At 39.8% G+C, this 17006-nt stretch overlaps 1 protein-coding gene across 7 annotated transcripts in view; it reads right to left on the minus strand.

Annotated features, from left to right (window-relative positions):
* CACNA1C (calcium voltage-gated channel subunit alpha1 C) overlaps positions 1 to 17006 on the minus strand; it is a 590913-nt gene that overhangs the window by 112171 nt on the left and 461736 nt on the right. For 4 of the 7 annotated variants that reach the window (XM_063447667.1, XM_063447665.1, XM_063447666.1 and 1 more), the window contains exons 18-22: positions 16880 to 16952; positions 14684 to 14816; positions 10527 to 10656; positions 8221 to 8280; positions 3362 to 3468 (exon numbers count right to left, since the gene is read on the minus strand). In XM_063447667.1, the coding sequence (XP_063303737.1) occupies positions 3362 to 3468; positions 8221 to 8280; positions 10527 to 10656; positions 14684 to 14816; positions 16880 to 16952 (503 nt within the window). Of the gene's footprint in view, positions 1 to 3361; positions 3469 to 8041; positions 8102 to 8220; positions 8281 to 10526; positions 10657 to 14683; positions 14817 to 16731; positions 16777 to 16879; positions 16953 to 17006 lie in introns of all 7 variants that reach the window. The other 3 variants (XM_063447663.1, XM_063447662.1, XM_063447661.1) reach the window with 2 other exon arrangements.

The following is a 17006-nucleotide window of genomic DNA, read 5'->3' on the forward strand; positions in this document are numbered from 1 at the left end:
ATCAGCACTCACACTCCAACTGGTCCCCTTCCCTTTGGACCGGTGGGTGTTATCACGGTCCCCACTGGAGGGATCCGACACTAAGAAGATGAATAAGTAAAGCTTACATGACGCAGGATTCCCGCGCCCCGATCACAACATGGCTGCCAATCACAGCTCCCTGAGAACACCTGTGTACTTAGCAGCATTATTACGGTTTTATTATTTTCCACTAAAAAAATGTGCAAAATCTTTATGTGCCATGACTCTGTAAAACTATGCTTATTTCTAAAACGTTTGCTCTTGCTGTTGTGGCATTGCAGGCTTGCATGTACTTATTAGCACAACAAAAATAAAGAATAAAAAAAAAAAAAAAAAAAAAGGGGGCCAATGTATACCATTTTCCTTGAAGAACAGGGGAGTTTCAGACCATACCAGATTGTCTAATTTTATGTTCAGCATAGGATTTGTAGAGTTGTTGGCTTTCCTGTAATGTTTTTTGTGCACGTAAAAATCCATGCGATACATGGTTTGCATGGGCAGAGGCGCCTGGAACAGTGGAGAACATAGGTAACCCTGGAAGTGAGGTAGGTTGGAAACCGTAATTCAGGGGGAAAGGAGATTCGTAAGTTGAATCATGGACCCCGAATTTGTAGGCAAGTAGGTGGTTAGTACATCCTTCCAATCGGACTGTAAGTGGGTAATGTAACAGCGAAGATAAGACTCCAACATTTGGTTTATTCTCTTCATTTTCCCATTGGCATAAGGATGAAAGACAGTAGAGAGATCTACAGAGTTGTTGAGAGACGGACAGAAGGCTCTCCAGAAATGGAATGCAAATTGTGTCCCTCTGTCAGGGATTCAATGCAACTTGAATATACGGTTAAAAAAAAGAGTAGCCGTCTTTTTGGCTGTTGATAGTCCGTTTGCTGGGATGAAATGGGCCATTTTGGTTAGTTTGTATATGGCCACCATGATTGTGTTATATCCTTAGGAATCATGTAGTTCTACTATAAAGTCAACCATTATGTGACTCCAGGGTCTGGAGGGTATCGGTAAAGGTTGTAAAAGACCTGCCATTTTTGATATTGGGGCATCATGGAAATGTTGCAAAACACTGAGACCGGTTATGTAGATTTTGCAATGTGACATAGGAAACTCCACTGGTGAAAGAGGTAGAGCTGTTGCAGCAGGAGTAGATTGGATTTATTTTAACGTGCACTGTAACACCAAAAAAGTGCTGCTGATTTAGGAGCGTTTCTTCTCTTTTGGATTTTGTCTCCTCTATGGTGAATATTCTAGATAGGGCATCTGCCTTTTGTTTTTTTGACCCAGGCCAGCAAGGTAACATGGAATTAAAGTCTGTAAAACAACAGCCCACCCAGCAATCTCAGCTCCAGCATTTACCCTGCGGCTCATGCCGTTTTTGGCTAATTATGGGCAGAAACGGCGGAAGAAAAGGTCCGTGGCCTACCATCTTCCAACATGCCTGGAGGAATTGTTGGGGCACATCCCCTTCCAGTGACACCGGGAGACGAACCCGGAAGACAGACTTTCCTCAGACCAGCACCAAAACATGGGGAGACGCTCTCAGAAGCCACCTCCAAATACACCAACTGACTCCCATGATATAGGGGCCCTATTACAGAGACAGGCCCTACCCAAAATCACGGCCCGGCAAGATCAAGAGGCCCCTTTTAGTCACACACCAGACCACCCTCGAGCCCCCACCCTGCCACAGGGACCAGAACAGGCAACTTCACAAGACATTAAAGACATCCTCAATGACTTCCGACATACGCTAGCCACTGACATAGCAGTTATCCTGGCAGACCTACAGGCGGTTACAAACAGGGTGAAAGCAACTGAAGAGGACATCATGGACGTGAGACAAGACATGTCCAATGTGAAGGGCTCACTACACAGTGTCCAAAAAGCACAACAAGCTATTTCCATGCACCTTGCTACGCTATCCTTTTACCAGGACCTGTCGAGGTCCACCCTGCAATGGTGTAAAACACTCCTTCTAATCATGAGCCAACTGAGAACCGCGGGAGTCACATACAAATGGAATACCTCACGAACCCTCATGTTCACCCACAACGGGACTGGTCACAGCATTGCTTCGGCGGCAGAGGCGCAAACACTGCTCAGAGCATTGGGACTGCCCGCTCCCAACAGGGAGGCGAGTGGCCAACGAGGAACACATACCTGGGACCCAATAACTGTAGTCCCTTACACCCCACGGGACTTCCCATCTATGAGTGCTGGGAAATGACTATGCTATGGGTCACAAGCACAACATGCGTTCTTTTTTCTTTTTCTCTTTGTGGGCTGTTCCCACTACACCCTGGCTCACCTTAGTTTCCAATATTTTATTTCTAGCAATGTTATAGTTTGACATGTCCAAATGGGTAACCACAACCAAAAACACCCTCAGCAGGTGGGAGCTGAGGCCTTGAAAGTGGCGTCGCTCCATGTGAAAGGGGCCTGGCCAGGTACCTACCCCGTCTCACATCCCCCTCCCCCGCAGCCCTCTTTGTTAGGAGCACTACAAACCACAGCTGGTAAAAGCACAGCATGTCACAACTCAACTCGTATTTACTCCTTGAGACACACTCTTCTCAGATCACTTTTTTCTTTGATTTAACTGTAAATATGTTTATTTTGAAATTTTAGTTTACAAACAAGCCGGTTATCTGGCTATTTCCTCTGCATATACTCTACAGGGCTAGCTAACCTAGCACTCTTGTAATCACATGGTGATTATCAGCCAGTCAATACTCTGCCTAAACTCGGGTAGCTAGAGTAGCTGGAGATAAAAGACTTGCCTTGTTTTTCACTAACACTCACTAATACTCAGTTTCATTGCAACACCTAGCTTGCGTACTGAAACATGTCCTGGATTTCCTTATCGTATGCACACAGCCAATTAACTTATTATAATATTTATAATTGTTTCTGGTATGTATTATTTAGTGGACATTCTTATACAGGTATCCATTTTTTTGTGTATCTGGATTGGTACTATTTATTTATTCTGCATATCCAGGATTGATTATGCGTATCTTCTGACTTGGATATAGGTTTCATATTGATTGTAAATGTATTGTACTGAGATTTGCTGTTGGATATTGTGTGATACCTGTGATTTTTGTACCTGTATAATAAAGTGCATTTTATTTTAGTTGGTTGTGCTCCTCATTCATTATTATAGTAGATTAATAGTTAGTCAGACTGAAATAGTAAATGGTGCCGCTATTAAGTGCCCTTACCCACTGGCATGCCCAGTTTCTCTCCAAAAAAAAAAATGCTTCATTTACTGTTGTAAGAAAGTTATTTGTTGAATTTTTATTTTTGTGTTGGAAGCTTAGTCACTCACTGTATTCCAAAGGAGATGAGAGAGACACTGACAACCAGCAGATCCAGGATGTTGAAGTAGTTTCTGCAGAAGGAGCCCTTGTGCAAAAAAGCTCCATAGGCTGTCATCTGAAAGAGTCATCATAGTTACATGCATAAAGTGTCTAGAATACAACATGCAGCTCGGTACTGCTAGTGAGAAATGAGGAACAAACAAATAAAAGCCTTATTGTTATCTAAAAAACTAGCACCAATCTTAGGTAGCACTCCAATAATGTGGCTGTGAGAATGCAAATACAAAGAGGTAGCTGTGTAAATCCTCGTAAAAATGTAACAATAACTGACTGCTAATATTTTGGCACAGAAAAACTGCACACATGAAAAGCACAATTATTCTAAAAACACTTTGGTGAAAATAGTGCAGCAAATACATTTGTAGAGTGAAAATTAACATGCATGCTTTCAGAATGATAACTAGTGAACAGACCTCAAATCATTCTTTGGATGCAGCCCAGTGAGCAGAGACAGTACCAGTTATACGGACACATCCCAGTGAGCAGAGACAGTACCAGTAATACTGACACGGCCCAGTGAGCAGAAACAGTGCCAGTTATACTGACACGGCCCAGTGAGCAGAGACAGTACCAGTAATACTGACACGGCCCAGTGAGCAGAGACAGTACCAGTTATACTGACACGGCCCAGTGAGCAGAGACAGTACCAGTAATACTGACACGGCCCAGTGAGCAGAGACAGTACCAGTTATACTGACACGGCCCAGTGAGCAGAGACAGTACCAGTTATACTGACACATCCCAGTGAGCAGAGACAGTACCAGTAATACTGACACGGCCCAGTGAGCAGAGACAGTACCAGTAATACTGACACGGCCCAGTGAGCAGAGACAGTACCAGTTATACTGACACGGCCCAGTGAGCAGAGACAGTACCAGTAATACTGACACGGCCCAGTGAGCAGAGACAGTACCAGTAATACTGACACGGCCCAGTGAGCAGAGACAGTACCAGTTATACTGACACAGCCCAGTGAGCAGAGACAGTACCAGTTATACTGACACATCCCAGTGAGCAGAGACAGTACCAGTAATACTGACACGGCCCAGTGAGCAGAGACAGTACCAGTAATACTGACACGGCCCAGTGAGCAGAGACAGTACCAGTAATACTGACACAGCCCAGTGAGCAGAGACAGTACCAGTTATACTGACACATCCCAGTGAGCAGAGACAGTACCAGTTATACTGACACAGCCCAGTGAGCAGAGAAAATACCAGTAAAACTGACACAGCCCAGTGAGCAGAGACAGTACCAGTTATACTGACACAGCCCAGTGAGCAGAGACAGTACCAGTAATACTGACACAGCTCAGTGAGCAGAGACAGTACCAGTTATACTGACACAGCCCAGTGAACAGAGACAGCACAAGTTATAAGGACACTGCCCAGTGAGCAGAGACGGCACCAGTTATACTGACCCAGCCCAGTGAGCAGAGACAGTACCAGTTATAATTAGACAGCCCAGTGAGCAGAGACAGTACCAGTAATACTGACACAGCTCAGTGAGCAGAGACAGTACCAGTAACACTGACACAGCCCAGTGAACAGAGACAGTACCAGTTATACTGACACAGCCCAGTGAACAGAGACAGCACAAGTTATAAGGACACTGCCCAGTGAGCAGAGACAGTGCCAGTTATACTGAGACAGCTCAGTGAGCAGAGACAGTACCAGTTATAATTAGACAGCTCAGTGAGCAGAGACAGTACCAGTTATACTGAGCTTAGTGAGCAGAGACAGCACAAGTTATACGGACACTGCCCAGTGAGCAGAGACGGCACCAGTTATGCTGACACAGCCCAGTGAGCAGACACAGTACCAGTTATACAGAGACAGCTCAGTGAGCAGAGACAGTACTAGTTATACTGACACAGCCCAGTGAGCAGAGACAGTACCAGTTATACTGACACAGCTTAGTGGGCAGAGACAGCGCAAGTTATACGGACACTGCCCAGTGAGCAGAGACAGTACCAGTTATACTGATACAGCTCACTGACTGTATAAACTGAGCATTGATTCAGACCAGTATGTCTTTGTACTATGACGAGCAGTGCATTTGCTTATCTGTGCACCATTATTCACCTAAGATATAGGAAGTTAAATTGAAAGCTATTCTAGAATCTTAGTAAACTGTCTGTCTAGTGTGCAGGTAAAGTATTCATATATAATAAATACATCATCATTCTAATTCAAACGATTTAAACCATGGCACCCAACTACCAAAGCATGTAGAGAGATTACAAGAAACATATTAACACATGCACATGCACAATGTTACTGAACACACAGTGGAAGCATGCCCCTTACAAAGATATATAGCAACATAAGAGAACGGCAAAGAAAAAGTATATGCATGCAGTGAAAATGAGAAATCTATCACCCTAAATTTGTATACAAACATCTTTTTGCACAGAAGTCTAATATTTGTTGGGTGAAGAGGCCTGAGCAATTTTTATTGAAAACTCAAACACAGGGGCTGTACCTTCCCATTAACAAGTTTAGTCCACCCCCCACCCCCCCAAAAAAGTTTCAGTGATGAGAGAAAATGTTTAAATTACCAGATACCAGCATTCTAATTACTAAATATGGGTTTGCATTGGTTTTCCAACAATGAGTGAAGTTAAATAATTCTGGAACCTGTTGATAAAAATGCATTTGCATTTGAATTTTTTTGTCCCGTTTCTCATTACTGAACTTCCTCAAATCATCAATATGTCTAGAATGTCGTCAATGAGCAGCTCACTGCAGGCCGCGTCACAGCATGTCATTTGGGTTAAAGTCCGAACTTTGATTCAGCTAATTAAAAATGCAAAATTTCTTCTCATTCAGTTACTCATTACTAGATATACGCAGATATAGGATTAGAAATGTAATTTATGACGCACACTCTGCCAAGCTTCAGCTCCTAGAAGGACATGCTTTCATCTGACGTTACATTTTTTTTTGTACAATACAGCAATAGTTGTTCTAACAATGGTTGCAAGTTCATTCAAGTCCAGGGACTGAGAAGCAACCTATACTCCCACCACTATGTGGCATGGTTGAGATGAAATATATTTATAGGAATCCACCATATAGCTGTTACATATAAAGTTATAATTTGTTATAAATATTCATTGATTCACTTTAAATTCTTCCAGAAGCTGGTCTTTAAAGATTTGCGGACGGTGTTTTACTTGTTTTTTTAGAGAAATGACACCAGCATTCTACATAATTCCATTAAGGTCGACTAAAATAGTCCAATAATCCAATGCAAGAGATGCCTGCAGTATGTTAGCCAATGCTCAGTCTGTGCTTGTTATTTTGTTGTCTCGTGAATTGTAACACCTGTTTTAAACTATCACACTAACATTATTCAAGATTTGTTTTTAACAACTGTGTTCAATACAACATACAAAACACTAAAAAGTTAAATTTTGTTGTGGTTTATTTAATCGTGTTCTGTCAATAATATGAATTAATTATGGATTGGCTCAAATTTTATGAAATACAGATGCAAGAATGCTGATGATCAAAAACCTTCTCTCCCCACTGAACTCCGCAACATTTGAGTGTCAAACCTGAAATACTGAGAATTGAATACGTAATCTATTGCTTCAATTAAGTGTAACTGTCAAGTTTATTAATTAGTATAACTAATTACCAAGTTCTCACATTACTTATTTTTTTTACTTTATTCTACATTCTCAACTCAGCGAGAGAAAACCAAACATACACTCTTGCTGAGTTCATCTACTAACTGGGATTGCTGCCAGACCCTGTGTTTCTGAACACCCCACAAGGATAATTATGGAAAATCTATTTTTTTATATCAAATATAGAATCTATAGAAACTGTATGTGAATGGGCCTCGGACTTGCCTAGATAGGGGTTCATTGTTTGATAAAAATCTGATAATTAAAATTAAGTGAAATGTGCATTGTGTAAACTTACCTTAATTTCTAACATGTAAGTGGTGTTCCATCTACTTTGCCCTTCCTATGAATTTATTAAATGTATGTTTTTTAATCCAACATGAGGTTTGTATATGATATGAGCTGTATTAGTCTTAATGGAAACGTGAGTTTTGGAGACTTAAAGGACAATTGTTACCTCAAAACTATTTTTTTAATATAATAATCCATTCATAAAGTTTCGGAAAGAAACACATTTTTGTAAAAGACGTACATGTAAAAACAAATTATTAGAAAAACTCACCCCTACCTTAAATATGTGACAGGGTCTTCCAGCCATATACATACACCTTGGGTGAGACAGTGTTTGAACACCATCAGTAAGTCTCTCTTGTCTCTCCTGCTTAATTTCCTACACTGAAGCTTGGAAAAACCATAGAGACTAACTGTCGGCTTCAAATACTGTCTCACCAAACGTGCTTGTATATAGCTGGAGGATCCTGTCATGTACTAAAGATATGGCTACGTTTTTTCTTTTATTTACATATACTTCACTTTAAAAAAATATATATTTCCTTTCGAAAGTGATGAAAATGAAATATTAGTTTTGAGACAAAAACAGGATAAGAGCAACCACCCCACTGAAGGCATAGGTAAGCCAGCTGCTCTTTAACAATGCTATTTACAGCTGATGGTCATTTTGAGAGCATAAAACCAACTGTGGTGTGTTTACCTTGAGAATAATTTCTAAAGTAAAGATACTGGTGAAAACATAGTCAGCATTCCCTAGGATCTGAAAGACAAGCGGGGGGGGTTAAGGCAGAAGTGAGAGCAGGAAGAAAGAAGAGGTCGATGTGTTAGTGCATAGTACAGAGCAGAGACATGGCTGCTAAAAGGGGTTCTATGAGTTACCTTCAGAACTATTTCTATGGTGAAAATGGCGGTGAAAACAATATCGAAATAAAACAGAACCTGCAAAAAAAACAACAAAGGTGGGAACAGATGATCCCAGAAATGAGGCGAAAATAAAGATAATGGGAAAAATTAACTCTCGGCTTCTGAAGGAAAGCGGATTATTTTACTTGCCTCCCAGTAATAAGACATCATATTTAAGAAAAATAAGAAATATAACATGTAATTGCTAATTACAGAAATGCTGGAAACTGAACTGGTGAAAATATATGCAATTATATGAACTGGAAAGCGTATATTTTGGGGCGGTCCAACCCTGCCCATTCCATTTATTTTTGTTACACTGCAATTCCCCAAATTCTCTTTTAAACAGTGTCTGCCACAGAATCTAGGGAAATGTAGTCCACCAACAGCTAGCAGGCCAATATTATATACCATGAATTTGCATATTTGCACGTTTCCAACTAACAGGGGCCACTGAAACTACCATACATGAGAGCAGTGAGAAACTTTAAATTTAGATATACGCCTAAATTGCTTTTCTATGGATAAAGTGAGTATCAAATATTAAGCTGTATAGAAATAAACAATTAGAACATATGACAACATTTGCGGCCAACACAAAAAAGTTAGGGCAGCATTTGTCACAATATACATATTTTTTAGGCCATCGGTTATGCCAGTAAGATGATTGGTGCCAGGTTGGTAAGCTCACTGCAGCTGTCTCCACTCCCTTCACTAAGTTCTTTGCTAAGTTGTGCTGCTGAATCTGTGTTGGCTGTGTGCACCAGGACCTCACAAGCTCTTTGTAAAAGAAGGAGAGAGTCTAAAATGTATAAGCAAGTTCTGCTCCTGTTGCCTCCACGTGTTCGGGCTCACTCCTTGCCTTACAAAGCCCCGGAAAGAGCTGGTGAGCTGTGCATGAGTCTGTCTGTGTTTTTGTGTCTTTATAAGTGTATGTCTAAATTACGGTTTGTGCATGGCTACCTTTGGGAGAATGAGACATATATGTGTCTATATGAGTGCGTTAGAATGCATGTGTCAGTGTGTGTGTGTGTGTGTGTGTGTGTGTGTACATATATATATAAGAATCTCTCTGAACATATGAATCACAATGTCTATGTATTTGCATATTCATTTTAGGATCACTGTTTGTATGTGTATATTATTCTGTCTCCTCCCTGATTGTGTACAAAAGGTAGCAAGGAGAGCTTTACAAGAACAACACATTTCCAGCAAGTAACACAAATTGGCCTGCTATGCATTTATGTTCATGGGCGCATGGGTCCCAGTCTGGCACAAATCGCAACTATATAGATGACATTTTATTTGAATATTGAATTGCTTTTATTACCTTGTTATTGATAAAAAGTAAAAGTTGCAAGAATGGTGGTACAGTTGCATGTGCATCTGTACTACTATACTTCCCCCTGAAAAGCAAAGTGTAATACTGCACAATGCTAAGCCTGTGACCATTGTGGAATACCTCAACAAGTATCTAGTGCTGGGTGGATTCATGTGGATCCCCTTTTATTAACTGCAGTGCCATCTTGAAGAATGCAGAAGCAAGCTTCAGGTAAGTATATCTTTTAATCTATACATTTTCTGGCAAATTCTTTAGCATAATGTATAGATTAAATTTGAATACCTACCTGCAGCTGGCCTTGCTATTACATCTTTTGTGGATGGCAGGTCTACTTTAAGTTCCATATTAAAGGGAAAACTTAGGTGTTGTACCAGCGTTGATGCTGATCAAATGGACCAGTCACCTAAAAAACAATAACTTTAAATTAACCAGTAGAGCCTTTTAAAAAATGTTCCAGCAGTTTTTAAGTAATATCAGTCACATATTCACAATATTCATTTTTTTATCTCATGTATGAGAAACCTAACTCCGCCATTTCTTCTATCTTGACTCCTCATTTGATCCGTTTTATAAAATTGTAACCAGGTTTGCAACTGCTACTCTGGAAGAAGGGGAGGGTAAAATGTATGCCCAAAATTTTTGTAGCACAGCTTATGTTAATCTGTTGTGAAAAAGCTATTGAAAACCACTTTACCCAGCATTATACTTTATAGATTAATGTAAAGGTGATTTTCTTGGTGTGCTCTTGTTTTTTTTTTTTTAAGGTGACTTGAGTCCAAACTGATCAGTGCAAGATGTGGGAGTGGTGCCTTACTCACACCTCTGGCACCGAAAGAGTTTAAGTGTTTTATAACACGGAAACCAGGCCTCCCAGCAGTGGAGTAGTTTGTTTGGATCCAACACTCCCATACCCCAGACATGAGATGCGTAGTTGCCGTACTTGATTTCTGAAGGAGACATGACGCACAGGATCCTCCGCTGCCAAAGAGATGCTGCTCAAAAGGATGAAAAACAGGATGAGATTTGTAAAGATATTGTTGTTGACAATTCTGTGGCAGTGGAGACGGAACCTGTAATGACAGAGAGAGAGAGTGGAAAAAGACAGATACAATAGACTTAGGTTTAGGTTTAGTTTACATAAGAGTTTACATAGATAAATCAAAAACTCAAATATTATTAATGGATATTTGAAGACATTTGTTTTATTTATTTTTTCCAGTTTGTTGTTCTTTGTGTTTGGCCCCTCCCAGTAAGACCCTGACTAAGTCATTGGCTTTTTGACATATTGTGCCTAATTCTGAACTCTTACTGCTGACATACAGACAATCCAGTAATATAAACTTTAGATTACATTATCATTTTATTATTATTATATTATTTATATAGCGCCAGCAAATTCCATAGAAGTTTGTGCTTGGCTTCACTACCCACTAAATCCCTGAAGAAGCACCCAAGGGGAAATCCTACTAAAATAGATAGAGAGACGGCTTTAAACTTCAATACAAGCCATTCTTGCATACAGGATCCAAATATCAGACGTTACTGCAATGAGTCATTACAATTTCAAAGACTGTCACAAAGACTATCCTTGTTTTCCAGTTATATAATTGTTATCCAATGTGTTCTGAATATACATTTTAGGAGTGAAACTAATGGCAGCTAATTAAGTATTCATAGAAAGTATTCAAACACCAAACAAGCACCTACAACAACGATTCATATCATTCCTAGCCAGTAAATGAAAAACTAAAAACAGTAAAACTGGATTGCTTAAATATTATTTAAACACTGTGTACACACACATATAAAGTGTGCCTGTGTGAGTTTATAGTATGTATATGATTGTTTGTGTATGCTTGGGTGTAAAGCAATGTGTCCTGTGTACATCATATCTCTGTAAGTGTATATGCAGTGTGTGTACAGTGGCTAGAACTCCAACCCTTTCCCCCTATACACCCTTACTTTGCTTGACCCCTTTATATATTTTAGCGTAATTACTCCCGGTCCTTACCTTGCTCAATAAAGACATATATATGAAGTATATCAACATAAAGAAATGCCTTTCCCACCCCTTCAGGTTGTATTTTGTTTATTCTTCATTACCGGGCCCTCTACCAGATGGCAATATCTGTGCAATATCTTGGTTACTAGTTATTGTCACATCCACCACCAGTGCAATCTTATGTGCCTTGTCTACCACAATGTTGGTTTGGATATCCAGTATGTGCTTGTCTGTCTGGGGCTTGAAGACCTACAGAATCTTAGCCCTGCTATTCCCAACTACCCTTTCTGGTAACCTTCATCTTGATCTTGACCTGCAGATTCAGCCCATACTCTGTGCAGACATTTTGGTACACAATCAAAGCAACATGGTTTTGCCTCTTAGTGCATGCTGTCCCTGCTAACACCTGGCTATGTACTGGATTGTCTCAGAGGTCTCTTTGCACAGTCTACTCCTCGGGTCCTCTCTCGTGTGGTAGACCCCTATGTCTGTTGATCTGGAGATGAATGCCTGTTCCTGTGCTGCTTGGATTAGTGCCTCTGTGCTGTCTTTCAGTCCTGATTTTTCCACTGCTAGGATTTTGTAAGGTGAACCACATCCATTATTTGCTTGTGTTACATCCAAAGGAGAGGATTCTCTTGCCATGAAATCTCATCCTTACCTGCATCCCACATCTGCTGTTGTTTCAGGCATTCACTTAGCAGTTCATCATGGGAGTCATATTAATAATGTGTTTGAGGATGTTATGTGTTTCATGCAAGGCTGTGGCCCAGCCTCCTTCCTTCTCGACTGGTGTGCAATCTCTGGATACTGGATTTCTGGTGGAATCCTACATACATTCTAAGCAGTTTCTGGGCGTTAATATTCATGGTGTCCAGCTCTTCTCTTGGACAAGTTATTATCCCAGCTAAGTACCTGATTACTGGTATGGCACGTATGATCTTGTTCTTGACATTGAGCTGTCTGTTTGTGGAAACACTGCAGCATTCAACCCTAAATTGGGTATCTGTCAAGCACCTTGCTTTTGGAGGGGACCACTAATGTTGGGCATATATGAGCTTGTTTGGCTCTGTGTTGGTGTTGGTTGGATTGTGCCTAATTAACAACTGCTGGTATACTTTGTGTTTTCAAATTATACATGGTAGTCTTGTCCAATGGTCAAGGACTGCTAACTTTTCTAAGATCATCTGCTATCTTGGAACACAGATGCAGGTTGGCAAACCTCTGTGAGCATAGGTGTGGGTATGGAATTCTCTTTTTCTTCATGGCTCATGCCCTTTTTTTGTGTAGTATGTCTAAATCCAGTTAAGGCACTGGTTTCTTCTTGACTGTGTAACTAATGTAATGATGGTCTTTTATTCATTAATAGTTCTCACAAATGTTTCATGAAACCCCTCTCATTGGGTCTGATGATATAGTATCAGGCAAGCCGGTCCAGGTTTTCACTCTGTGTCCTTGAATGGCATGTTTCAGTATCCACTTGTCATCAGATTTCCTGGATTTCCTAACATCTGAAGTGGACCTTGTTAATCCAGGTGACATTCAAAATAAAAACTTTTTAGGATAGCTAGTTAACTGGCCCTATGGTCATCTAAGGACAATTAATGTGAACTGAACATTACATATGCAAAATTTAGTATATTCCCATCAGTGATTTTTCTGGTCAGTGACCATGACTTAAATTATAGCGGTATTCATATTGTCTAGAAACTCCAAGCTGCCAGAGTCAGAATACAGATTTGATCTGCCTGCAAGTAAGCAGAGTGGCTGAGACTCCAGCTCAAAGTCAAAAGTAGGATTTCTGGGAAGATCATCTCTGATCTGTGACTATCATTAAGCTGAGTGATGACAACATCTAGACTAGAGGACAGATTTGGAATCTTCCAATATTAGCTAAATTTACGATCTCTGGCTAATTTCTTTGAGAATATTAATATTACATAAATTACATAAATTCAAATGGAATAGTCACAACAATTTCTGAATATCTTTCTGTGCAGATTTTTCTTTGTATCTTTTATTTTATCTGGTGTGGAGAATATTTTGGCTTATTATGGCAAAAATTAGAAATGAGAAATTCTTGAGAATCCACATTTTATTAATGAACCCGATTATGTGCATGAGTACCTATAGCATTGGCAGAGCTTTGATCTAATTAACATGGCTCCAAAGAAACGTGCAACATAAGAATGTAGATCACAAAAGAGAAGTGTTCGGTGGAAAACTAGAAATAACATGTTTTATGGATTTAGGGACCGGATTGACAGAATGCAATGGGTATGCCTGCATAGTAATATATTTACCTTAAAATAAATAAATAACAGCTTGTTAGTGTCTCAAGCAAAATAAAAAAGGATAAGCCTTCCATCAAGGACAATGGTCTTCCTTTTCCCTCAACCATAAAAAAAAACATTTATTGCAAGAGTAGGTTTTTGCTTACGGCTAACAACAAAATGTACCCATAATGCCAATATGTTTATACAGCAGATGAACTGGCTCTAATCACTAAGTAACTTCACTATGTTTGTACAATATTTTTTTTTTTTTACAGCTTGGACATTTTTCTGAATATGTTCATATCTAAAGAGAAAATGGATATATGCTCAGGTTTCTGAGGGATAAAGAGTAGAAGTCTATGTTTTAAAGGGACACTGTAGGCATCCAAATCACTTCAGCTCATTGAAGTAGTCTGGGTGCTGTGACCCTTTTGCAGTTAGTGCTGCAATGTAAAACAGCAGACGGCTTCCGGAATCCAAGCAGACTTTTGGTCCGTTATCTGGACATCCTCACGGTCCTCCAGCGTCCGATTTTCCCCATAGGAAAGCATTTAATAATGCGCCCATTGCCGCGCATGCGCATTAGGTTTCCCACACCGGCTGACGTCGGCGGGGGAGGAGCGTGGGCAAAGCCTGACCCAGCACTAAGGGACATCAGCGTTGGATTCAGGTAAGTGACTGGTGGGGTTTTATCCCCTTCAGTGCCGCGGGAGGGGAGCCTCGAGGGAGGGGGGGAACTATTAACCCTATAGTGCCAGAAAAACGACTTTGTTTTCCTGGCACTTTAGGGTCCCTTTAAGCTAGCAATGAGTGGCTTACCTGTTATCAGATCTAAATATAAAAAAGGCCGTGGCTTCAGGCATTGGGACAGCTTTCTCCTTGATGTGCAACTCAGAAAGGGGCCGTGGACGTGGGCCAACAGGCATCTCAGGTTCCTCCTCTTCTTCTTCACCTGAGAGAATAGAATAATATCACCATCAGCATCATTAATATGATCACCAAGCAGTCTGGGTAGACTGTAATATATTCATAGCCAGCTGTGCACTTCTTCTCTGTAAAATATATGTAGTGATGTCTGTAATGAAAGTTTAGAAGGTTAGAATTAAATAGTAGCAACATTTGATTTTAGGTTCTATAACTGACAACTATTGAAAAGTCAAATTAAACTATAATAATCTCTTGTTGTAGTGGTGATTTTCTAGCAAAATCTTAAAACTACTTTCAAAATTACACTGTTGAATACAACATTAAAAATCACCTATAATTTGTGTTAAGCTTTTGCACTTGCCATTCTATTTTCTTTTAGCATTGACTTGAGAATCCAGTTCAGTGCAGGCACGGCCAGGGCACACATTTCATTAAAGGCGGCGGCACAGAAACATTCTTGTTTATCCACGTCCACATACTATGTTCAATAACAGAAATGGCTAGATAGCAATGACTGACAGGGTGTTGAGATGGAACCACTCCATTAGGTTAGGATAGAATGATTTGGATTTCAATATTTTGTAAAAAATTTTAGACGTTTAAAAAAACTAATATTTGTTCAATATAGGTGATAATTTAACATAATATTAAACATCCTGGGAAATGACAGTCTTGCTCATTATTTCAGCTCTGACTGGTCACTAGTTGCTTCTATGTTTACTGGAGTTCAGGGGTTACTCCCACTACCATGAACACTTCTGATTTTAGTAGTTGTCCTGGTTGTAGGAATACAGAGATATTTTCAGTTTTGTAACAGAGGATGCTTCTCTATGAGTAAAATTTGATTGGATAATGGCGAGTGAAGGAGTAAAGGAAGATAGGGTGTGGAAGAATCTCACTGGGCGCTGGATTCCTGGCAAGTTGTATCTTCTTTTACAGTGCTTTTTCAATTAAACAAAGGGCTGGGCAAGCTATAACTTCCCAATAGTACATTTAAACAGAAAAACACTGGAGTAACTGTTTAAGTTAGTCTAAAGCAACAGGATTACACATTAAAAAGAGACACTAGAGGCAACAAAATAACTTTAGCTTAATGAAGTGATTTTGGTGAATAGATCATGCCCTACAGTCTCACTGCTCCATTCTCTGCCATCTAGGAGTTGTTTATGCAGCCCTATTCACACCTCCCCTGGCTGTGACTTACAGTCTCCCTATACACTTCCTAAAAAAGAACCTAACATTTCTAGGTTCCCTTGTTGTACAGTGTATTTAATTTAGAATTTCTTATCTTCTGCTTTGTTAATTGTCTGATATATCCTGCAACATGATATAATTGGTGTGATGAAAGCTCAACAAACAGAGCAGAAGATCATAACTTCTAAAATAAACACATAGTTCTGTAAGATCAGATTGAACATTTTGAACATTTTTTTTCATAGAGTATGTTTGAGTCACAGGCAGGGGAGGTGTTATTTGGGCTGCATACATAAAGTGACTTAACCCCTAAATGGCAGAGAATAAAGCAGTTAGACTGAGGAGGCACAATCTATATAGCATACATCATTTAATTAAGCTAAAGTTGCTTTGGTACTTGAAGTATTCCACTAGATAAACCTGCTTCACTTACATATAGAATCAGTGACTACATTTCTATGGATACATAAGATCTTACTTGGTTATTAGATATTTCTCCAGGGATCCCAACTCTCAAGAATCCTCTAAATATACATTATGAAACTGAATGTATGAGATACAGGTATGCATTTAAAGAGTTCTGGCAATCTATTCCTCTATTTTGACATAGGAAAACTGATGGGCTGAGCCCCCAACTGGCTAGTCTAATATAAAAGGAAAACAAGTGCCAATAGGGGTTTTGTCCATTCATTGAAATCAAACAATATATAAATAAACAGAATTATAAAAAAAAACTGAAAACCTACCAGGATCATGACCCCCGCAGCCTGTGTTTGATATCTCTAATGCAACTGTTCCAAAGAACCAAAGGACAAGACATTGGTTTTAAAGGTAATTTACATTTGAAGTACAGCACATAGCTTAACCTGCTCTTTTCCCGTAAAGAAAATGTACCTGGTGTTTCATTTGGGCTGGGGTATGGTGTCTTCTCATCATTTTCATTAGAAGAATAATCATCCACACTGATCTGTACAAAACAGACAACAAGATCAGTAGTGGATGAGAACATTTTAAAAGCTTC

This window comes from Pelobates fuscus, chromosome 3 (assembly GCF_036172605.1).
Source record: "Pelobates fuscus isolate aPelFus1 chromosome 3, aPelFus1.pri, whole genome shotgun sequence".
NCBI lineage: Eukaryota > Metazoa > Chordata > Amphibia > Anura > Pelobatidae > Pelobates > Pelobates fuscus.